The sequence below is a fragment of the Mustela nigripes genome, chromosome 11 (assembly GCF_022355385.1).
Source record: "Mustela nigripes isolate SB6536 chromosome 11, MUSNIG.SB6536, whole genome shotgun sequence".
NCBI lineage: Eukaryota > Metazoa > Chordata > Mammalia > Carnivora > Mustelidae > Mustela > Mustela nigripes.
In genome coordinates, this window is record NC_081567.1 from 20444595 (window position 1) to 20469281 (window position 24687).

The following is a 24687-nucleotide window of genomic DNA, read 5'->3' on the forward strand; positions in this document are numbered from 1 at the left end:
GCCTGCTTCTCCACCTACTTGTGATCTCTGTCTGTCAAATAAATAAAATTATTAAAAAATACAGAATGGAAAATACCATTCACTCTGCTGTGCATTTTCATTTAAAAAAAAAAAAGATTTTATTTATTTATTTATTTATTTATTTATTTATTTGACAGACAGAAATCACAAGTAGGCAGAGAGGCAGGCAGAGAGGAGTGGGGGGAGGGAAGCAGGCTCCCCGCTGAGCAGAGAGCCCAGATTCGGGGCTCCATCCCAGGGCCCTGAGATCATGACCTGAGCCAAAGGCAGAGACTTTAACCCACTGAGCCACCCAGGAACCCCAAGTTTAGTGAAAGTTTAAAAACAATGCCAGACCAAAACAGGGTAGGCTCCCCTGCATTTCTGATAGATCTTACCAGGTTGCTCCGGTAATTCTGCACCATTTAACCGTCTCACAGAAGAGCAAACATACGCATTTACTGCATTTTGCTCAGCATTAAACCTTATCGCTTCATCTTGTTTTTAAGCGTTATCACTTTCTTTTATTTTTGGTAATCGGATGGGTGAAAAACAATAAGTACTCGAGCTATCGAACGTTTATTGGATTGCTAATGGGGTTAAGAATTATTTTGGATGATTCTTTATGGAGACCGAATTAGTTGGGCTCGGGGATAAATTTAAAGAATAAGCTGCTATAGAAGAAACACAACCCCTGAGGGACCAAGTAGTATCACAGTGTAAATCTGTGTTTAATGTCCTTTAATTATTATGTGTTCCTCCTCCGGCCTCTTCTTTCCTGCACACAGTTTCCTGATATCCTTCAGCAGACAGTGTCCAAGACAGCCGGGACCTTGCCCCCGCAAGGATTCCTCCGGGCTGTCTTTGAATCTCTCCGGAACAGCAGGGAGAAGAGCCCCAGCTCGGCCCCCAGCCCCGGTGAGTGTTTCCGGGGTGTCTCAGCCGGAGCCAGGGCGGTGGTCTTTGGCCGAGTCCCTGACATCCAGAGGGCTCCTTTGTCCAGGGGGCTGCATGCAAAGTGGGCAGAGCAGCAGCATGGCAGAAAGCCACGAGCCAAAGAATGACCCCTGTAGTAAAGGAATTTGGAAACCGTCTTGGGCTCCTTACCCAGGCCAGTCACTTAAATGGGGATCACACGTGGCAACAAACATTTCAAAAGAATTGACTTAAAGGGTATATATAGATGGCTGAGTGCCAGTGTTTTGCAGGGCTGGGGCCAGGCTGTGAAGCCTGGGTCTGTTGCTTACTGGCCGTGGGACTTTGGGTAAGCCCTTTAACCTCTCTGTGCCTCGGTGTTCATCCTCCCCGTAAGATGGGGAGAATGAGAGTCCTTACCTCCTTAGGTTGTCACGAGGGTTAGTGGACTGGAACCTGTCAGGCTGTTCACAACAGTGCCCGGGCAATGTAGGAAGTGCTCCAGAGGTGTTCGCTGTGTTTATGACTTTCATGCACCCACTGAGCACAGACCTGTGCCAAGCAGGCAGAGACGAGGTTAATCAGACCCAATAATAATTATAAGACTAATAGCTGGCAGCCGGTGCTTGCTTTCTGTCCTGCCAAAATAATTATGGAGTACTGAGCGTGTGGACAAAAACAAAAATCCCTGTGCTCGCAGAGGACAAGGGGCTGGGCCGTGGGGGCAGGCACCCAGCAGTAAATCACACACACACAGTAAAAGATGTCGTTTTTTTGTGGGATGATAAGTGCCAAGAAGGAAAATAAAGCCAGGCAAGGAGAGGGTCAGTGAGTGGGGATGGGGGTGGGGAGTTATAATTTGCAAAAAGAACTGTGGAAGTGGGTTTCGCTGAGAAGGGGACATTTCAGGAAAGCCCCAGGGAGCGCGGGGGCGGACTGTGTGGACATGCGGCGTCGGAGTCTTCCAGGCAAATGGAAGTGTAACAGGAACAGAACGGAACGGGGCGTGAGAGACATTGTGGCTGGACTGCACGAGAGACAGGGCCCTGTAGGGCTTTATGAAGGAAGCCCGAAGGACTTTCTTTGTCTTTGTCTTTTGGTTGGGGTTTCACGGAAGCACCAAGCAAAGAAGTGTCACAGTCTGATTCATGTTGATCTTGGGCGGTCCTCTCTCCGTGTACTTCTGTCCTGGGCTTGCTCCCATTTTCTTGACAAGGGAAACTGAGGTGTAGAGAGAGAGAAAGAGGCTTGGCCAAAGTCATGGAGTGAGCAATGCAGCTCTGGGATTGGTACCCAGAGCTGGCGATGATCGCCACTCGCTCCTCCTGCCCTCACAGCCCAGCGGTGCACTCGTCACATGGCAGGCGTCCTGCTCTGTGCGTGTGGGTGTGCAGAAGGGGGACCCGTCACACTCTGGGGAGGACGCTCTGCCATGACTGCATCCCTGGAGTTTTCTTTCGTGGTTCTGGGTACTCGTTACTGCTGTGCTTGTAGTAATTAATGGCGTAGCAGAATGACTGGTTGGTTTCATTTTAATTTGTGTGTGTGTGTGTGTGTGTGTATTCATTTAACAAATACTTGCTAAACACCCACTATGTGCCAGGCAGGGACCACAGCAGGAAAAGGCCAAGTTCCTGCCGCATGGTATAACCATTTGGTTCCTCTCTAATTCTAATTCACTGGATCCCGTTTTCATTGGAAAGTCGGGTGGAGTAGGGTTGTGTCTTTTGTGGTAAAAATGCTTGAGGACCACGTGTGGCGACCTGGGTTTGGCCTGCTTTCACCTCCTGGAGTCCAGTGAGTTGCCGCTGAGAGGCAGTGAGGAGGGAGTGGTCATGGCTTCGGCGTGGTCTGGCTGGGGGGTGCTGGTCATTTTGTGCTCCTCAGGGGTGGACCGCCGCTAAGACAGGAGAGCCAGGATTGCTCTTTGGATGAGGAGCTTTGAGTTCTCTCCCAGTGGAGCAACAAGGGAGAAATATCAAATTCGTGTGTTGATGATGTTAACTGGTTTAACCACGTTGAGATTCAACTCGGTCAAAGACTGAAATGGATGGGTTTCTCCGGTTGCCAGACCCATTTCTCCTCTTTCCCAGGAAGTGGGAAGGGCATAGCCCCCACGATGCCAAATCATTCTTCCTTCCCACACTTGAAGATTTTATTTATTTACTTGAGAGAGAGCATGCCCAAGCATGCACACACACACACACACACACACACACACCTGTGGGATAGAGAAACAGAGGGAGAGGGAGAAGCAGACTCCCTGCTGAGCATGGAGCCCGACGGATGTGGGACTCGATCCCAGGACCCCAGGATCATGACCTGAGCCGAAGGCAGACGTTTAACAGACTGACCCACTCAGGCATCCCACCGTTACCACACTCTTTTTTTCCTTGTAATTCTGGAAGCCTTAACTTTGGGTTGCAAATAAAAGCCTGAGGTGGCAGCTGCTGGTAACATAACTAATGAAGATAGCTAGCAAGTATTGAGTGCTTACTGTATACCTCGCATTATTCTAAGTGCTTCATATATAATAATAATACATTTAATCCTTCTAAAAATTCGATGAGATAATTCTGTCCTCATTTTATTGACGAGGGAACTGAGGCAGAGAAGGGTTAAAGAGCTTTGGATGTGAATCTGAAAACCAGAACTGTTCACCGCCAGCTCTCATTGTCCTCCAGGCAATTTGGAGCCCCACTGTAGTGCTGCAGAGCTCCTACTATGTGCATGCATGTGGCCTCCCAAAAGTTTGGCATTTCCGTGATTTTGTAATTAGCAAGAAGTGCCGGAAGTGGGATTCAAGCTTCCCCCGCGACCCTGCTCTCAGTGTCCGTGCTGTGCTGGCCCTCCTGGGTAAATCTACCCAGACAAGGAGATCACTCATTTCAGTAAAGACTAACATTCCCTGAAGCTCTCTCCTCTCTGTTCCTCCCCGTTCTTGAGGCTGCCATGGAGTCATGGCTCCTTCTTCTGGTGACATCCTAAAGTTGGCGGAAGCCAATGCCTGCTGGGCCCCCGCCGACCTGCTCTGCATGGAGGAATCCACGTTCATCCGGAACGTGGAGCTTCTGGGGGCCGTCAGGGGTTTCAGGCCGCCTCAGCTGATGACCCTGAAGGAGAAGGCTGTACAGGTAAAGCCCACCTCAGGGAGGGAGCATTCAAGAGAGGGAAAACCCCAGCATGACGGTCCCAGCACTTCCGTGCACGGAGCCCACCGCAGGGAGTTTTCACGGGTGCAGCAGTTTCTCCCCATCATCACCTGGGTGTCATAAGTGTGCGCTCCGCATCTGAGAATTTTCTCGTTCCTCCCTCTCGGGCTGTGGCAGAGAACAGAGATGTGTCTTGGCATCTCATGGACACTCAGTAGAAGTTCTGTGGATGTTCTGGTGCCCCTGACTGAGACGGTTTCCAGGGCTGGTGTCTTGTCTTTCTCCGCTCGGAGAGCCGCAATTGCCGCTTACAGCAGGTTTTCTCAGAATCCTTTGGAAACGTGTGGAAAACAGCAGAAAGGAGTGAAAAGGGGACTACGAGCCTTTTTTCCATCTTTATAAATTTCCCTTTGAGTGGCTTGTTTCAGCCATTTGAATAGTTGTAGAGTATCTGGTTATCCCTGTGGGATTAAGACAGTAAGTTCCTTTTATAACTCATTTTTATATAAAGGACCCAAGTTTATTGTAGAAAAGTTAGAAAACAATAAAGAAAATCTTTCATAATCTTCTACCCAGAGATAAGCACTGTTAAGATTTTGATATAATCACCTGAATTTCCCCAGACTTCTGTGTATATTGTATCAGATGTATTTATATATTTCATGTATACTCACACATACATGTTAGAAAAATATAGTGTCATGCCTACCCCTATTCAGTAACTTGCTGTCTACACCCAACAGTATAAACACATATTTTTCCATATCAGAAATATAAATTTATATCATTTTATAGCATTTTAAACAGTCGTGTATTTCATTTTATGATTGGTACCTTTTTTCTGGTCCTTGTTTATTGAGCAATTATTATTGAGCAAATTGGTAGACTTTTAGGTTGCTTATATGTTTTTAATGCCTCAGGGTACCTATTTGTACATATTTTGGGGGGGCATTTATCTCATTATTTACTTAGGCTAGATTCCCTGAGGTGGAATTCTGGGGTCAAGTCATACAAGTATCTTTTTTTTTTTTTAAAGATTATTTATTTATTTATTTATTTGACAGAGATTACAAGTAGTCAGAGAGGCAGGCAGAGAGAGAGGAGGAAGCAGGCTCCCCGCTGAGCAGAGAGCCTGATGTGGGGCTCGATCCCAGGACCCTGAGATCATGACCGGAGCTGAAGGCAGAGGCTTAACCCACTGAGCCACCCACGCGCCCCAAGGCATACAAATATCTTAAGAACTATTGATACACATAACCAAATTCCCCTCCAAAAAACATCTTCCCCCACATCCCTTGATGTCATTGTCCTTGTCATCTTAGGTGAAACCTTAGTCCACCGGCCAGGGATCCTTTATGGGGCCAAATCAAAATGAGGGCCAAGAAATCAGACCAATAAAGTCCCATGATATAAAGTTGTTCTGTTTGTGTGTTTTGTATGTATGTATATATATGTTCATGTATATGTATATATGTGTATATACATGTATGTATGTACATATTAAAGCTAATGCAGTTGTCTTTTTCTTATTGATTTATAAGAGAACTTTATATATTAAAGAGCTTTACCCTACATCTGTTTAAAATACTATTAGTAATGGTCAGTCTAATCTGGATTTTTTGGATTTTTTTTTTTTTTTTTCATTTGAAGGTTTGGGACATGCCTTCTTACTGGAAAGAATACCATATTGCCTCGCTGGGGCGCATTGCTCTGGCTCTTAATGAGAGTGAGCTGGAGCAGCTGGATCTCAGCTCCATCGACACTGTGGCTTCCCTAAGCTGGCAGACAGAATGGACGCCAGGACAGGTGGGTAGATGCTGGTTGATCTTTTAAATATTCCATTTCTTTCTTAATTTTGCATGTATTTTCCTTTATGTCCTGGAACATACAGTATTTATAATAGCTGCTTTAAAATCTTTGCTGCTAATTCTGTCATCAGTTATTTCTGAGTCTGTTTCTGTGGGCTAAGTTTTATCTTAGTCACGGGTTATGTATTTTTATTTCATATGCAAGGCTGGTAATTTTGACTGGTTAATGGACATTGCAAATTTTACATTTTTTGATTTAGTTGTACTCCTTTGATGGATATTGGGTTTTGTTCTGGCACTCATTCATTCATTCATTTATATGTTTTTAAACATTTTTTAAAATTTAAATTCAATTAATTAGGGATGCCTGGGTGGCTCAGTTGGTTAAATGTCTGCCTTCAGCTCAGGTCTTGATCCCAGGGTCCTGGGATCCAGCCCCACATTGGTCTCCATGCTCCGTGGGGAACCTGCTTCTCCCTTTGCCTCTGCTCTAACCCTCCCCCTCTCTCTCTCCAAAGAATAAATAAATCTTTAAAAATAAATAAATTCAATTAATTAACATATAATGTATTACTGGTTTCAGAGGTAGAGGTCAGTGATTCATCAGTCTTATTTTTTTTTTTAAATATTTCATTTTATTTTTTAAGGTTTTATTTATTTATTTGACAGAGAGAAATCACAAGTAGATAGAGAGGCAGGCAGAGAGAGAGAGAGGGAAGCGGGCTCTCTGCTCAGCGGGACTCGATCCCAGGACTCTGAGATCATGACCTGAGCCGAAGGCAGCGGCTTAACCCACTGAGCCACCCAGGCGCCCCTAAATATTTTATTTATTTGACAGAGATCACAAGTAGGCAGAGAGGTAGGACCCCTCTGTTCTGGCTGGTGGGCACATGTTCTCTCTCCAACTCCATATGGGCTCTGAGAATTGTTCAGCCTATCGCTTTCTGAAGCTCCTTCCTGATACTTAATGTGGATTTTCCTCTTGGTCTGTGCAGAGAGGTCAGTGCTCAGCCAGAGAGGGAAGACCTCTCTTTCTCTTCTGCCAAGTTTCTCTTCTGTTGTTCTCTTTCTCTGAAGTTTCTTACTCTCCAGTACTTTCCCCCACAGATTACAGGTGCCCTGGCCTCTCTGACCTTGGGTCTCTATGTTCTCAGCTCGGCTGGACCCCTGGGTTTGTTTGGGTGCCGTTTCCTGCTCCCTGGCCTGAAAAGTGCTTCTGGGCAGGAAGCAGGGGCAATTTTCAGGCCCTCCTTATTTATGTTCCCACTGTCAGGATCGTAGTCCTGTGTTCTCCATTTTCCAGGGTCTGAATATCATCGTTTCATAGATCTTGTTCCGAATTCTCATTGCTTAGGAGATTGGTTTCCGTGTCAGTTAATCCCTCTCCTGCATTAAAGAAGTTCTTTCCAGAATTTAATTGTTTCTTTCGACTGGGAGGGATGTTAACCTGCCGTATTGCTAGAAAGGAGGGTCTTGGCTGCTCCACGGTGTCTTCCGGGTCAGGCAGCCCTCCCTCGGTGGCCATTTTCAACACTGGCTTTACATATTATCTCATCCGCATCCTCATAAAAAAAAAAAAAAAAAGTGCCCCTCTTGCGTGCATTTTTGAAAAAGTCCCAGCGTTGACTCCATTTATGCCATTACCACCGCCAGCAGTGACTGTGGTCAGGAGTAGACTACGTCGGCTGGCCAGGCGTGCGTGAGGGAGTGGGGTCCATCTCAGCATGACCCTATGAACTGACAGTGGGGAATTGGGAGGAGGGGAGGCTGCTTAAGGCCCCAAAAGACGTCCGTGCCCCAATCCCTGCGGGCTTTGAAGATGTTTCCTTATGTGGCAAAGGGATTTTACAGATCTGATTAATGTAAGCCTCTTGAGATGGGACAGTTCTCTTCATGAGTCCAGCGTAATCACAGGGGTCCTCAGGAGAAGGAGACAGGTGGCCATGTGACAAGAGAAGCAGAAAGACACTGAGAAAGAGTCCAAGGCACTAGGCTGCTGATTCTGAAGATGGAAGATGTGGCCCCAGGCAGCCTCTGGAAGCTAGAAAAATCGAGGAGATAAATCCTCTCTAGAGCCTCCAGAAGGAGCGCACCCTGCCGATCCATTTTAGGACTCAGGACCTTCTAAAACTGTAAGGGAATAAATCTGTGTTGTGTTAAGCCACCGAATTTACGGTGGTTTCACTTGTCACAGCAGCAAGGGGAAACAAATACAGGACGGTTCGCCCAAAGAAGAGCATGGTGTTCTCAAACAATGGCGGGACGGGTGCTGGGCAGGCAAAACCGATGCACGTCCCCTGGTCACATGAGGTTTTCAGAGTCGGGATTGCCAGGTCCCCTAACTCTGAGTGGCACCATTCAAACAGAGCACGATGTGAATTGTACCCACCGCCTGGCAGCATGGAGAACCCTGGCCATGAGGATCGCCAGAGTCCATACACGTGAAACGTTTTGAACAATGCCTGGCACATAAGTATTCAGTGAAAAGTAAGTGTTTTCATTGTGGTGGTGGCTGATGCCATCGTCATCGTCACAATCACCACCACATTTCCTCTCTCTGGTGTCTCGCCTCGTTTGGGGTAGATGGTCTAAACTCAGCAATCTGAGGTTCATGCCCTCCTGACATTCGATAATGACGGATCTTGACTGTTTGAGAAGTGCCCTGTCACCCTTCGGATATTAAAATCCTTCTAGTCACAGTCTGGGAGAAAACGGAAAAAATAAATCCAGCACAGGAACCAGAGCTCCCGCTCTCCCTTTGCAACAATTTTAATTCCCATGGATGCCAGTGAGATTTATCAATATGTTTGAAGAGGATATGAAAACCTAACATTTGCATATATCATTTGCAGTCACTTCCTCAACTTTCGCTCCCAATCAAACCCTTAAATGCATGTTTCTAGATTAATAGTCAGACCTGGTGGAACCACATTAACAGAGTTCAGTTTAAAAACCAATATAAGGGGAGAAAAAACTATTAGAGAAGCCAGAGGGATGAACAGAGAAATTGAAATCTTACAGCTATTCATTTTCCAGAGGGTTAATATTGCCTAAAAGTGTTAGTATTAATTGTCTTGGAATCATTACAGATACACTGGTCCAGTCATTCGAGTAAATATATTTTGGCTTATCACCTTGCAGGCTGAGCTTGCATTTTCCAGGTTTCAGTGGCAAGGACAATTGAATACCACATCTTCAAAGTAATTTTATTTGAATTGTATTTTCGCACTTTCATTTTAAAATGGGCATGCCTGATGGTCGGGGAGCACGGATTGTTATGAACCAACTAGTGAAACCTGATTGTGAAGCCTTAATAGGAAAAGTTCAAAAGCGACCTCCAATCTCTCTCTTTCTTCTCTTCGTACCCAAACGTCTTCGCTGTCTAAGTGCACAGGCTCTGGAGTCGGAACGCCTGGGTTTTCATCCTAGCACAGTCATTTGCCAGCTGAGTAGCAGAGGTTTACTTTACCTCTCTGGGCCTCAGCTTCCTCATCCGTGAGAACGAGAATAATATAATGCTTCGCAGGGTTGGGTCGCCCAGGTGGCTCAGTCGGGTAAGCGTTTGTCTTTGGCTCAGGTCCTGCGATCTAGGCCCACATTGCCTCAGTGGGCTCCTTGCTCAGCGGGGAGCCTGCTTCTCCCTCTGCTGCTGCTCCCCATCCTTCTGCTCCCTCTCTCTTTCTCCCTGACCAAAAAAACAAAGTTAAAAAAAATATTTCACAGGGTAGTTGTGAGGGCTAGATGAGTGCTGGTCCGTGCAAAAAGTCAGTAAATATCAGGTATTATTATTTTGGATGTACACTCCCATTCGGACACCTTGAACTCTGAGTGTGGTATTACTGAAACTCCCCTGTGGAGCCTGCGAGTTTTGTAATCACTGAGAGCAATTTGGTAAAGACACTGATCAGTCTGATTTGCAGAAACAGGAAATCTCCCTGAAGCCAATCCATCCTGGGAAAGCAGCAATCTGATGCTATTTCAAAAGAGCATATATATTGCCTACAACTGCTTCAGATCACTGACTCAGAAATTCACTCATTCATTTAAAAAGTCCTTATCGGGGGGCGCCTGGGTGGCTCAGTGGGTTAAGCCTCTGCCTTCGGCTCAGGTCGTGATCTCAGGGTCCTGGGATCGAGCCCTGCATCGGGCTCTCTGCTCAGCGGGGAGCCTGCTCCCTCTTTATCTCTGCCTGTCTCTCTGTCTACTTGTGATCTCTCTCTCTCTCTCTGTCAGATAAATAAATAAATATTTTTAAAGTCCTAATTGGACTGAACTGTGTGCCAGCCTTCGTGCCAAGTGGTAGGGATACGATGGTGAACTAGCTGGGTATGTTGTGGGTCTCTGGGGATTCTCCTTGGTGATACAAGACCAAAAAAGGGAGAACAGTGAAAAATGTTTTAAAACTGTGATAATTGATAACAGAAAAGGGACAAAGTGTTCATAGAACTATGGAGGGAGGCTGTCTGAAGTCCGGGAATCAGGCAGTCTTCTCTGGAGCGATAGCATTTCGACAGACCTGGGGGACGGGAAGGCAATGGATGAAAAGCGGAAAATCAGTGCAGCATTTCGCAATCTTTGCCACCACTTTCTCAGCACTGTAATGGTTCTAACCGTGTGATCGGATGAACCGATGGTAAGAGGAGATGGGAATGCGCACTGTATCCTTGTGACCCTCCTTCCAATTCAGATGTTTGTCTTTGGATGACTCCTTCCCAGCTTTGGGAAGCATTTGGGGAGCACGGATTGTTGGACCTGCCACTATGAGCACTGAGGGATCCAGACTTTATTCCACAGTTCATCTCTGAAGGATTGACTTGAATCCTTCCTTAGGTCCAACATCGGTAGGTCAAATGAATCAGGGTTCATTGCGTTCCAAGTGGCAGAAAAACCAACTCAAAGTGGCTGGACCAGGCAAAGAAATTTATTGGCTCCTGTAACTGCAAAGTTCACGTGTAGAGTTCAGGTATGGTTGGATCCAGAGTCTTCGTCACTGTGGTCAAGGATATGTCTCTCACCATTTTTTTGATCCTGCTTTCCTTTGTGCTGGCTTCAGTCAGAGGCAGGCTCTTTCCATATGGTGAATTTTAGCAGATCTAGGTGATTATGCTTCCAAGGTCCAGTCCACAGTAAAGAATGTTGTCCTTCCAGAGAATGAAGACCGTCTTATTCCCCTGTACCAATGAGGACATCCTTAATCATTCCATCCAAAGTCCATGTTGGTTTGGATTGGATCCCAGGCCCAATCTAGAGCAAATCATGGCAGCCAGGCCAAGAGATGACTTCAGACTAGTCAGGACTGGGCCAAACATAGCATCACCCCTGGAACTCAGAAGGCAGTTAGCTCCACCTGGACCACATGAAGTAAGAGTGTGGGAAGGGAAACTCTCCAGGGAAAGTCATGAGCAATGAATGGCTACTGTGCAAGAATTTCAGGGACCCTACCCAACAACCCCCTTAAATTAAAGCTCACTGATTAAATCCCTTGGTGGTTTTCAATACCAAAGGATTTGTGATATTATTCTCTGAAATCGAAGAGAGAAGGATAAGTCTATCAATGTAGGACTTTACAGAAAGGAAAATTCACTGGGGTTGAGCTCATCAGGGAAGACCAGGAAGAAGGTGACATTTGACTCGGAACCCCCAGCCCCCCAATAAAAAGATGGTTGGATTTTGACAGTTGGGAAGGCAGAAAACACATTTCAGATGGAGGGATGGATTTGAGCAAAGGCAAAAAAGCGAGCTATTAAAAGGTTTTGTCAGAAAGTTCTGAAAACTTACGGTGCCTGGGGGGCTCAGGTTATGATCCTAGGGTCCTAGGATCAAGTCCTGCATTGGGCTCCCTACTCAGAGGGAGAGACTACTTCTCCTGCTCCCTCTGCTGTCTCCCTCTGTCTTCCTTGTGCTCTCTGGCATTCTCTCTCTCTCTCTCTCTCTCTGTCAAATAAATAAATAAAATAAAAAGTTCTGAAAACATGCTGAAACAATTTGGATCCTGATGCGGGAGAACTTAAATGAGCAAACTATCTGAAGGTCATGAGTGACTGAAGAAAATATGCTAGCGACATAGACATGGGATACGGTTCCTTTAGTGCTGGTGGAGGGTATGAGAGTTTCACTGCCGAAACACTCCTCTGTGGATGAGGAGACATACTCACGAGAAGCAGCACCTTAGGGACATGAACACGGAGGCAGGGGCTAGGATAGTTTGGGATGGGGGGGGTGCGTCCAGAGTAGAAAATGGGGGATTGGTTGGTAGACTCTGGCTATAGCTCAATTATCCCCTCAAGCCTTAGGGTTTTCATCATCCCTGGATAGTTCCTCTGTTACTCTCCCTTATTGTTCTAGGCTAGATCCATCCTGCAAGGATTCCTGGAGGATTCAGGCTACAGTATCCAGGATCTGAAGAGCTTCCATCTACTAGGACTTGGTACAACCCTGTGTGCTATGAACGCCACCGAAATCTCACTCATAAAGATCTCAGAATTCAGGTAACCAACTCAGTAGTGGTCAAAATGGTAAATGGTTGATTGGCCAGTCCATTCATTTAGCAAGATGTCTTTTCCTTCCTGATGTTTTGCCACCTTTCTGGGTTAAGATAAAGAGTAGAATCAGCTGGATCCGTTCTGGATGCTGAGCCGACCTACCTTCTGCACAACCCGTCGTGTCTGGAGAGCCTCCCAGGCTCACTCTGTACCCTTCCCTCTTAACCAGGGCGGTGGTGGCCAGAATCGGGACCCTGCTCTGCAGCACCCACGTCTTGGCCGAGTTTAAGAGGAAGGCAGAAGTTGTATTTGGGGATCCCACCGAGTGGTCCAGCTCTGTCCTGCAGGAGCTCGGGACAATGGCAGGTGAGAGCATACCTCCTCTCCCTTTCCAACCTGAAATCTGGGGACAAAAGCAAAAAAACAAAACAAAAAAACCAAAAAATAATAATAACAATAAAAGAATGCTTGGCTGTATGTAGTGAACATCTCTAAAGTTACAGCCGAATCTAGATTTGTGACCGGAGGCTGCAGATGGGGAGCTCCACAAATCTCTTTCAGCAAGCTCTCTCGGGGTTCTTGGTTCTTGCGCACACTCAAGTGGTTTAGGATGTGATTTAACTGACTTCTAAATAGTTTTATACACAATCTGAAATTGCATAAAGTGAAGGTCCTTCTGGGCGTACTTTTCGTTGGAGGAGACCAATCAGGGCTAATGCGACCCACTTTTATTATTATTTTTTTTAATCAGGAGTTGATTAAGGAAGTTGATTCTCTGGTGTGATTTTCAAGGCTTTTTGTAAGGACTAAAGCTTGCCTAGAACACACAGATCTGCACATTATGCAGCACCATTAATAAAACAAGTGGGGTTCCGATGGCTTGATCTAAACCCTCGTGATTCCTTTTTCTCCCCAGCTGGATTAACTAAGGAAGAGCTCCAAATGCTGGACAAGGATTTGATGCCGTATTTCCAGCCATCAGCAATCAAATGCCTTCCTGATGAGATATTCAAAGTAGGTACTTGGTTCTTCAAGGAGAATAGGAGCTTGACCCCATTTCCGATCACATCGGGGAACAGATGGCAGGCCTTGGATTCTAGAGGCTTGCAAACAGATTTCTGCTGATAGGGCCAGAAGAGAGAGGCATGCCAACAATGAATGGGTCACAAGATAATTTTTGGTTTAAAAACTTTTTTTTCCCCTTAAATTTTTATGTTTTAATTTGTATTTATTTTTATGGTTGTCCTCTCTTTATAGCAAGGTATTGATTTTCTATTTATGATGGTATGACAGTCTCATATTTCTTTGTCTAAAACCCTTGGGGACAAATACATTTCAGAATTCAGAATTTTCCAGATTTTAAAAAGATCACTCTGTGAATCTCCTGTATGTAATTTAACACCCCCAGCAGGGTCTGGGGAAGCACATTATACATTAATATTTCTATGAAGAAGTCAATGATGCCACACTAATTGAACTAAATAGAGACTACAAATGGCCTTATATCATTTCAAGGTTTTGCAGGCAAATAAGTTTGTCTTCAACTTTGGGAAAAACATTCAATTTTAAGCTTTTTTTTTGGACTTCAGAATGGCTGATCAGGGATTATGGACCTGTATAACATTTCCTTTTTAAATAAATTGAAGTAGGGGCACCTGGGTTGCTCAGTGGGTTGAAGCCTCTGCCTTTGGCTCAGGTCATGATCCCAGGGTCCTGGGATCAAGCCCCGCATCGGGCTCTCTGCTCAGCGGGGAGCCTGCTTCCTCCTCTCTCTCTGCCTGCCTCTCTGCCTACTTGTGAACTGTCTGTCAAATAAATAAATAAAATCTTTTTAAAAAATTGAAGTAAAAATATTCTAGTTGATTTAAAGAAAAGCATTGAGAAAACCTCAACAGGACAGGTGAGAAACGACTATGGAAGAAATTGAGGAGGAGGCATTAGATCCACTGAGGTTAGGGAAGCAGGGTGGTCTTTGGGGCTTGCTGTCTCTGGGGCCCCATACAAGCTTCGGGGAGTGTTTGGTGGGGACAGCCTGCTCTGATGAGGAGTGGCCCTGGTGTTCTCGCTTGCTGGGCAACTTGGAAATAAATTCTATCCACCACAACTGTGGAAGACACACAAATGAGGTCGGACAGACTCCTATGATGCCACATCCCTGGTTCATTTCAAGACCAATAGCCGACCTTGAATGACTTCACAACACAGGACAGTTTCCAGCACAGAGCAGGTGAAATAGCTGTTTGGGGGAGAAATAAACAGTAGTCCTGAAGGCTACAGGACCTCCCCACAGGGGGTTTCTGCAAGAACAGCGGAAGCTTGGTTCTGGATGCTGGCATGTTGCCAAGCACTTTCCCCCTGTCTTGTTTGGAGCACTCTGTGGTGGTTTCTTTGTTTGGGGATTTGTCTTTCTCAGAAACTCCTAGGTGTACCTGGGGACGCACTGGTGAAGGTGTATAACCTCGTGCCTGTAGTTGAGGAGTAACATGAGACAGCAGAACCTGAGGTGAATAAGCTGAGCCCTGACTAAGTGTGGAAGCTGCTGCTTATCTCCAGCACACCCAGGCAGGGTGGCAATGTGGGCTCAATATTGCTGGATCTTCCTTTTATTTTTTTACTATTATTTTATGTAAGATTACAGAGCTCTCCATTTTCCTATGAAACCTGCTAATAATTAAATGTTGGTGACCACTTCGAATTTTTTTAAAAATTTATTTTAATTTTATTTTTAAAAGATTTTTATTTATTTATTTTTTCGACAGAGATCACAAGTAGGCAGAGAGGCAGGCAGAGGGAGAGAGAGAGGGGGAAGCAGGCTCCCCATCAAGCAGAGAGCCCTATGTGGAGCCCAGGACCCTGAGATCGTGACCTGAGCTGCAGGCAGAGGCTTAACCCACTGAACTGCTCAGGCGCCCATGAATTTATTTATTTTTATTATTTTTTAGATTATTTTTATTTTTAAAACACAGTCCAATAGGCTTAGAGGTTCCATCTAGTTGCAAGGCAGTTGCATTGGAAAAACAGGCAATTTGTAGAATACAGACTCTTATGTTAATGGAAGATGGAAGTTGTAAGCCAGAAGTGTACGTGTGTGTGTGTGTGTGTGTGTGTGTGTGTGTGTGTGAGGGAAGAGGTGATGCTGACCTTGCATGACAGGTTAGCTAGGTCGGAGGGAGGAATAGTGTTCCAGGCAGGAGAAAGGGCACAGCAAAGATGCTGCCGCCTGGGGTCTACGAACATGGATGCTCATTCTCCTGCAGTGAAGAGTGTCCGGGGGAGGCAGCTGGACAGGTGGGCTTGGCCCAAAGTATGAGGGCCCACTGCCATATTTAGGAACTGGAACTGTGTCCTGGAAGTGGGGGGCAGGGAAGAATTCTAGGCAGAGGAATGACACGGTTCCAGGGAGGCATCTCCGTAGACAGGGAAGAAGAAGAGTAAAGGAGGAAAGAGGAGTGGGTGAAGGGGCATAGCCCACTTCCCAGAATCTTTGGGGCCCTTAGAAAATAAGCGGCATGACTTGAGACGCCTCTCTACGAATTGGGAATCCTGCCATCTCTGCCATCCCGTCTCATTCCAGACCCACTGGAACTAGCCACCAAGTCCTCTGAGCTAGAAGCAGCTTCAGTAAATGTCTTGTTCAGGAGCATCGAAGACGCAGTGAACTCTGACTCTACTTCTAGTGACCATGACAGATGTCACTAAGAGATTATCACACCTTTCCTCCACTGAGCCCTGGCAGGACTCACCCCCCCACCCCCCTTCCCCATGTTCTGCAGGCAGTCACACCAGAGGATCAGGATCCACCCAGGAGAGGAGCTCTCTGCGCCATCCCGTGTCTAGTCCAAAAGCCCAGAGAGGCTGTGAAATCTTCTTGAGGTCACACAGCTAGTATGTGGCAGAACTGGGACACAGATTTAAACCTTTGGCCTTTAGGCTTATATCTTCTCCTCTATGTCAGTATTTCTCCGGTGGGAACTTGAAGCATCAGGGAAGTACCTTGTACTGAATTAAACAACATTAAGTCACACAGTGAGAAAATCATGACTTTCTTTTCAACTCTCCTTTAATGCTGATTACTTCAAGGAGGAAGGTCTCAGGTTGGAGCTAAAATGTCTTTAACCCTTATAACACTTCAAATCTCCTCTTCTTGATTATAAAAAAAATTTTTTTTAAAGATCTTATTTATTTATTTGACAGAGGTCACAAGCAGGCAAGAGAGGCCACAGAGAGAGAAGCAGGCTCCCTGCTGAGCAGAGAGCCCAATGTGGAGCTCGATCCCAAGACCCTGGGACCATGATCTGAGCGGAAAACAGAGGCTTTAACCCACTGAGCACCCAGGCACCCCAACTTCTTGATTAATTTTTTTTTTTAAAGATTTTATTTATTTATTTGACAGAGAGAAATCACAAGTAGATGGAGAGGCAGGCAGAGAGAGAGAGGGAAGCAGGCTCTCCGCTGAGCAGAGAGCCCGAGGCGGGACTCGATCCCAGGACTCTGAGATCATGACCTGAGCCGAAGGCAGCGGCTTAACCCACTGAGCCACCCAGGCGCCCTTGATTAATTTTTAAGAGACCTTGGGCTCAGACATCGTTGGCCAACACAGCTAGCTCGAATTCAATAATGTTCATTTCTTTTAGCTTATTGTTAATGGTTACTGATGGCAAGTCACTCCGGTCTTTTAGGTGGAAATTTCCACCTAAAATTTTCCTTTTAAGAACGAAATGTGTTCGAGTAGTGGAAAGAACCATGTGATTTTAAGGGAAAATCTCCAGAGCACAAATGGTACACGGGTATGGCAAAGTTGTGCGGGCCCCGGGCGGATGACCAAGGTTTGGGAAGGCCGCGGAGGGGCACTTCTGAGGGCGCTGTGCCCTCTGTCCGCTGCAGGAGCTGTCCGTGGAGCAGATCGCCGCGCTGGGCCCGGAGAACGCCGCGGCCGTGACCCCAGCCCAGCGCCGGCGGCTCAGCATGCTGCAGCTGCAGAGCCTCCAGCGAGCGCTAGATGGCGCCAACCCTCGCGCCTGGCTGGACACGCCCCCGAGCGCCAGTCCCGCCCGGACCCCCTCCTCCAGTCCTCCTCCCGGTGAGCGGAAAACCCTCTGCTGGCGCCCCTACCCCTACACTGCTTCCTTGTCCCCTGCCCGGCGTGGGGCCGGAGGTTCCTAAGATTCAGAGTGGGGACTCACATTTTTCAGAGAGTGCATTCCGAGGAAAATCCAAAGTCCCCCCCAAGTGCGCGTACACGACTCTCAGGTCCCCGGGGGGGCGGGGGGGGGGACTTGTGAAACAGCCGGTTTCGGGGACCCCACCCCGAACTCGCTGAATCAGGATCTCTCAGGACGAAATGCATTTCAGCAGTTGCCCTGCATCCTACCTCCTTCTCACTGACCAGTACTAATTAATCAATTCAACCAGTATATCTTGGGCACCTCCTGTGGGTCCGGTCCGCAGCCGGAGCCGGGAACACAGAGATGAGCAAGGCAGGTAAGGCTGTCTTGTACACGAACAAGGGGATTTCACATCTGGGCAGACCGGGAAGGAAGGAGGCAGAGGTAGGGGGTGGTGACTAGGGCTGGGCTAGGATAAGGGGGTTGGTCCTCTCTTCCTGCCCACTCTGTCACTTTCTTGTGACCCCTTCTATCTTTAGTGAGCACCATTTCTGGATGAGGCACCTTGTTGGATTCTGGGGAGACAGCAGTGACCAAGCCACGTGTGTCCTCAGTGCTCACTGAGCCCTCCATCGAGCAAGTGGGGGTGGGAAGGCGTTCATAGAATGGCGGTCGTGAGGCACTATGACAGGTTCTGTGACAGGGAACACACGGGTGAGACAGCTGACATAGGCTTGGGGGGATTAGCCAGTGGGCATGGAAACTTCCCAAAGACGAAATGTCTGAATTGCAGCCCACGCTGAGGAGAATATATCCCAGGTAGAGAGAGCATCTCGAGCAAATAGCCAGTGAGCAAAAAGACCTCGGTCCTCCAAACCTCCACTCTACCTTTTTCTGACGTGAATATCTCCCTCTGTCTGCCCCAGCCTTCCCTCGGTGATGGAGAACTGGGGGATCCCCAATTTCTGCAGCCACAAATGGCCTGAGGTGGCATTTTAAGCAGGAGCCATGACCTTCGATTTACTACGATTGTTTTTTTTTTTTTTTTCTTTTTAAGGTTTACTTATTTATTTGAGTGTGGCAGGGGAGAGGGACCAAGGGAGAGGGAGAGAGAATCCCAAGCAGACTCCCCACTGTGCATGGAGCCCAACACAGGGCTCGATCCCATGCCCTGAGGTCATGACCTGGGCTGAAATCAGGCACACCTGATTTACTGTTATTTTAAAAACTTTTCATTGAAGTGGGATGCCTAGGTGGCTCAGTTGGTTAAGCATCTGCCTTCAGGGGCACCTGGGTGGGTCATTTGGTTAAGCTGCTGCCTTCAGCTCAGGCCATGATCCCAGCATCCTGGGATCAAGTCCTGCATCCCGTTCCTTGTTCAGCGGGGAGCCTGCCTCTCCCTCTGCCTGCTGCTCCCCCTGCTTGAGCCCTTGCTCCCTCTCTCTTTCTGACAAATAATAATAAATAATAAATAAAATCTTAAAAAACCCAAAACTTCATTGAAGTTATATGCATACATTTTTAATTATTTTATTTTTTTTTAGGGAGAGAGAGCAGAGGGTGGGTACAGTGTGGAGGGGACGGGCTGAGGGGAAGAGGGAGAACCTTCAGCAGGCTCCACGGCCAGCGCAGAGCCTGATGCGGAGCTCGATCTCCCCACCCTACGAGCATGACCTGAGCTGAAATCAGGGGTTGGACCCCGAACCAGTGGAGCCACCCAGGTGCCACCATTTAAAAATTGTTTTTAACTATTGTGTTTTATGTGAATTATATAACACAAGAGATAATGCACAGGATTCAAAATGTATAAGGGCTGAAAAGGAATGGAGTGAAAGGTCTCCCTCTGTCCCCTGTCCCCTTGTCACCTTGTCACCTCCCTTCTCCAGAGGCAAGTCGTGTTACCAGCTTCTTGTGTATTTGTCCAGAGATAGTCTCTGCACCTCCATAGATTACCTGTGCACTTTTTTAAATGGTTGTTTCCGCCTTTGTTCTGCACCTTGCCCATCTCACCTAACAGTGTATGTGGGAGGCGGTTCTGTTTCTGCACACGGGAGCCATGCAGTTGTCGGTTTCCTGGCTAGACCATAAGTATTTCACCAGATGTCTACAGACGGACATTTCCCCCTATTTTTAAAAAAAATTTTTCCCCATATTTTTCTTTTTCTATTAAGCACTTACCATTTGCATTTGTTTGAGTATATCCGCGGGATAAAATCTTCAAAGTGGCAGTGCTGGGTCAGAGGGTGCATGCCTTGGTCATTTTAATGACTATTGCTCAAGCCCCTGTGCAGACACAGGACCAGTTTTCCCTTGAACCAGCCCTGTCAGGAAGTGGTGTCCCCGCCCTTGAACCAGCCGTGTCAGGAAGTGCTGTCCCCGCGCGACCCTCGATGCCCTTCGCTTTCCCTTCACCCCACGGGCACTTCCTGTGTGGGAGGCCCTTAATCTGGTTTCCTGAACTTGCTTCATTATCAGGATTACCTCGGAGGAGTCCTTCAAATACAGATTCCTGGGGCCTCACCCCAGGCTTGGTCAATCACAGTCTCCAGGGGATGATCCTGGGATTCGCATCCCCCCCCCCAAGATTTTATTTATTTATTTGAGGGAGGGAGAGAGAGAGAGAGTGTGAGAGCCGGGCGGGGGGTGGGTGGGTGCAGAGGGAGAAGCAGACTCCCCACCAAGCAGGGAGCCCAAAGTGGGCTCCATGCTAGGACCCTGAGATCATGACCGGAACCACCCAGGCACCCCCTGGAATCTGCATTTTTAACAGTCTCCCCAGGTGACTCTTAGGATTAAGGCAGCTCTGCTACAAACTGATTCACACAATGTCATTTAATTTCTACTACCCTGCTGCTGTGTCGTTCCTGTGCCTGCACTCCCCCAACCTTGCCCCCAATCTCCCCCATCCCCCGCTTTGAGGTCCTTCTTCCTGCCTCAGAGAAGAGCCAACAGCATTCTGGGAGATCAAGTGAGTGGTCCAGAGGGAGACCCAGGGAGCTGGGCTTTCAGGGTTTGCCCTCTGCAGGCTGCTGAGACGTGTGCACTCTTGTCTCCTTCTAGGAGGCCCTGTCACCTGGGGTCCTTGGCTGGGCTGTCTGCTGGTTCTCCTGCCCAAGACCGTGTGGTGAGCAGCACGTGCAGATGGCCCTTCAGTGCCCGAGCAACTGGCCCCGCTGTGTGGAAACAGAGGCCCTCCAGACTGTGAGACCCCTACTACCCCAACCCACAGCCTCCACTGGGACAGGGAAGACCCCAGGGCCTTGAAATTTAGAAGGCACTGGAAGGAAGAATAATGATTAAAAATGATGAGAAAAAGTTCTTACACCGGCCTGTGTTCTCATCATGGAGCTGTTCTCTGCCCCGTTTCAAGCTCTCATGCTTTCCAGCTCGGAGAGAGAGAAACTGTGGGGAGGGAAGGGTGTTTTCTGTCACCAGCATGAGGACCTTATGTACAAGTCACTGCCTTCCCTCTGGAGAGAGAGATGCCAGGGGGTGGTGGATGCTGGCAAGGGCACCATTTTAGCTGGGCCCTGATCTGGATTCTTCTCTGGCTGAATGTCCCCTCCCTCGGAGCTGTAGGCTGCATTGGATTTCTCCTTCTTAGATATTTAGCAGAGCTGAAATAAATGAATCCCTCAACAGAAGCCAATATTCCTACCTGATTGCTGGGACTAATTGATGTTTTAGTGGCCCTTGCATTGCTTGGAAATTAAAACATTTAACACGGCCCAACGTTAAATCAATTTTTAAATACATTTTCCAGATGCCTTCCATTTCCTTGGGAGTCAGCTGAATGAATGGCCGTGGAGTTATCAGTTAAGCTTTCAAAAAAATTCCTTTTTGGACGAAAGTGGTGGCTCTTCTGGGTTTAAGTTGCTCTGGGCTTTGGGGATGGGTTGAAATAAAAGAAAATACACAGTGTAAGTCAGTCACCCATGTGATGATTGCCCGGCAGAGCGAAGTCAGCCCCCTGGGCCAATCCTTTTGGCGGCTGGGAGGGATGGAGTTCCTTCTGGAAATCTGCAGGATGCCCTTGGCCTTTGGCTCAGGAGAGGGGGATGGCAGTCCCCCAGGTGTTCTACTGCCTCAAAAACAACAATCAGAGCTGCTTCTCATGAATTCCCTTTGGTTGCAAGTTAGGCGTCCTGGGCACTTGGGTTCTGTCACCAGCGGGCTCTGCGTTCTCTTCCTGATCACGCGTCCACAGTAGACCTGTCTCATCTAGATAAGACAAAAAGCCTGCCCGAGTTTCCAAACATCTCTGGCGTTCCATAAGAGGTGGGTGGATTTTAAAAAGCAGCACGGGTAGTGTTGTAGGGACTGGTGTATTTTCAGATATCACGTGCAGTTTATTCTAGAACATCAGAAGACTGGCATATGGAAGGTGTGGCCTCGCAGGTGCTGCATAGGGTCTGACTTGGTTCTTCGTTTGTCCTGGCGGGGAAATGGCAGCTCGTGTGTTTTTTTTTTTTTTTTTTTTTTTTTGATTTTTTTTTTTTTTTTGAGAGAGAGAAAACACAAGGGGAGAGAGAGGGGGAGAGAGAGAGAGAGAGAGAGGAGGAAGCAGGCTCCCTGCTGAGCAGAGAGCCCGATGCGGGACTCGATCCCAGGACCCTGAGATCATGACCCGAGCCGAAGGCAGCGGCTCAACCACTGAGCCACCCAGGCGCCCTCGTGTGGTTTTTTAGTCACAGATCATTGATCTTGTTGCCGACAGCACGAGCCGCCCAGTTTAGCTGGGCCAGACTGGCTGCTCAGGGACGGGGGTTGCACGAGAATGGGTCTGTGCAGGTTCCGGTCGGGTCCAAGCAGCCTCGGATCCTGCTCAGTATTCCCACTTTCTCCTTTGGCCTTGGATTTTCCTGGGGAACATCAGTAAACACAGCTTCCCTTTGAGTCAGTCTTCACGCTGCCCACGTCATGGAGCTTCTGTGCCTCCCCTTCCCTTCCCTTCTTCTTTTTTGTTTTTTAAGATTTATTTATTTATTTCAGAGAGAAGGGGAGAGAGCCGCGAGTGTGCACGTGAGCAGGGGGAGGGGCAGAGGGAGAGAGAGAGAGTCTTCAAGCAGACAGACTCCCTGCTGAGCAGGGAGCCAGGCACGGGGCTCGATCCCAGGACCCTGAGATCATGACCTGGGCTGAAATCAGGAGTCAGCTGTGTAACTGGTTCAACCATCTGGGCGCTCTACCTCACCTTCCCGAACTCTGATCATTTGGTTTTGATTGAATTCCTGGATCCTGGTCCAATCTTAGATCATAGTCATGTCTCCCAGAAGGCCAGGTCTGCATCAGGCACTGCTCTAAGGGAACCTTAGAGCAGTGCAGTGAGCCTGTGTTAGCTCACTTTGTTGTCATCACCAATCTGCCAGGAGGATGCAGTTATGATGCCCATTTTCCAGATGAGGGGACTAAGCCTTAGAGGTTAAGGAACACTAGCCGAAGGCCTCTCGGATAGTGAGGGTTTGTGTCTTGACTTTTTACCTCGCACCATGCTACTTTCCGGATGAGTATGTTTTAGCTTCTCCAATAAGTCAGATCAGAGAGCGATTCTGTAAATCCCTTCACCTCCTCCTCTGGCGGGAGGCCAGCTTGCCTCACAGCACATATAATTGGTGGTTGCCTCAGGCAGGAAGACAAATCCAGCTTATGCCCTGCAGGACCCCTCGAGGTCTCAGGTTGAGATGCTCAGTCCTTTGCATGCAGGGAAGCAGCGGGTCACTCTGGCAGGTGCTGCTCCCGTTCACTGTTCAGTGTCAACCCGTTTCAATGTCAACACGCTGCTGGACCCCCAGCCTCCCTCTTCTACAGCCGCCCCCACCCCCAATGCCGCTGGTGGGGGGGCAGGGATCATGGTCTCATGGTCACTCCCTCCTAGGCAGGTCACCGTGTGCTGGCCATGGTCCTGACTGGTCAGGACCTGCACCACACCAGGTGTCTAATATTTGAATATCATGTCAGCATGATCCTTTCGTGGAACCCCCACCCTCAGGCATCCACACGCTGAGCCTGGCTTGATGCAGGCTGGAAGGGTTCCTGTAACTTCAGTTTGCCATCCGGTGGGACCTAGAATTACATTATTCTCTTGAGTCCTGGTGCCCATGGAGTTACCACAGCTGCTGGGGATGGGCTGCATGGCCAAGGAGAGGTAGCTATGTCTTGGAGGGTGTGTGTGTGTATGTGTGTGTGTTTGTGTACTTGGCTTTACCAAGGAAATGCTGTCATGATGGAGAGTGACAACACGGCAAAGAACTTAATATTAAGTATTCGGTGTTGTCTGTCCTTAAAAGTTTACTGCCCATTCTTACCTTTAAAAACATCTATATTGGGATGCCCGGGTGGCTCAGTCGGTTAAGCTACTGCCTTTGGTTCAGGTCATGATCCCAGGGTCCTGGGATCGAGTCTTGCATCAGGCTCCTTGCTCAGTGGGGAGCCTGCTTCTCTTTCTGCCTCTGCCTGTGTTTTCTCTCTCTCTCTCTCTCTGTAACAAATAAATAAATACAGTCTTTTAAAAAGATCTATATTGCTTCCCTGGAAAACATATATGTACAAAAATTTTTTTAAAGAGTAAAAATAAAATTAATTAAGGAAATAAAATGAAAACCTCAGTGAGATACCACCTCACGCCAGTCAGAATGGCTAAAATTAACAAGTCAGGAAAGGACAGATGTTCGTGAGGATGCGGAGAAAGGGGAACCCTCCTACACTGTTGGTGGGAAGGCAAGCTGGTCCAGCCACTCTGGAAAACAGCATGGAGGTTCCTCAAAAAGTTGAAAATAGAATTACCCTATGGCCCAGCAATCGTACTACTGGGTATTTACCCCAAAGATACAAACGTAGTGATCCGAAGGTCACGTGCACCTGAATGTTTATAGCAGCAATGTCCACAATGACCAAACTATGGAAAGAACCTCGATGTCCATCAACAGATGAATGGATAAAGAAGATGTGAGATACACACACACACACAGGAATTTACTATACAGCCATCAAAAAAACAAAACCTTGCCATTTGTAAGGACTTGTATGGAACTAGAGAACATTATGCTAAGTGAAATAAGTCAGAGAAAGACCATTATCATATGATCTCACTGATATGAGGAATTTGAGAAACAAGACAGAGGGTCATAGAGGAAGAGAGGGAAAAATGAAATGATAAAACCAGAGAACGAGACAAACCATCAAAGACTCTTAATCTCAGGAAACAAACTGAGGGTTCCTGGGGTGG

The 24687-nt window shown here is 47.5% G+C and overlaps 1 protein-coding gene across 1 annotated transcript in view; it reads left to right on the forward strand.

Annotated features, from left to right (window-relative positions):
* OTOA (otoancorin) overlaps positions 1-21343 on the forward strand; it is a 69268-nt gene extending 47925 nt beyond the window's left edge. The window contains exons 23-30 of the mRNA XM_059415952.1: positions 789-918; positions 3862-4049; positions 5718-5873; positions 12221-12363; positions 12587-12723; positions 13274-13371; positions 17242-17437; positions 20523-21343. Coding sequence (XP_059271935.1) covers positions 789-918; positions 3862-4049; positions 5718-5873; positions 12221-12363; positions 12587-12723; positions 13274-13371; positions 17242-17437; positions 20523-20590 — 1116 coding nt within the window. The 3' untranslated portion in view covers positions 20591-21343. The remainder of the gene's footprint in view (positions 1-788; positions 919-3861; positions 4050-5717; positions 5874-12220; positions 12364-12586; positions 12724-13273; positions 13372-17241; positions 17438-20522) is intronic.
* The last annotated feature ends 3344 nt before the right edge of the window (positions 21344-24687 follow it).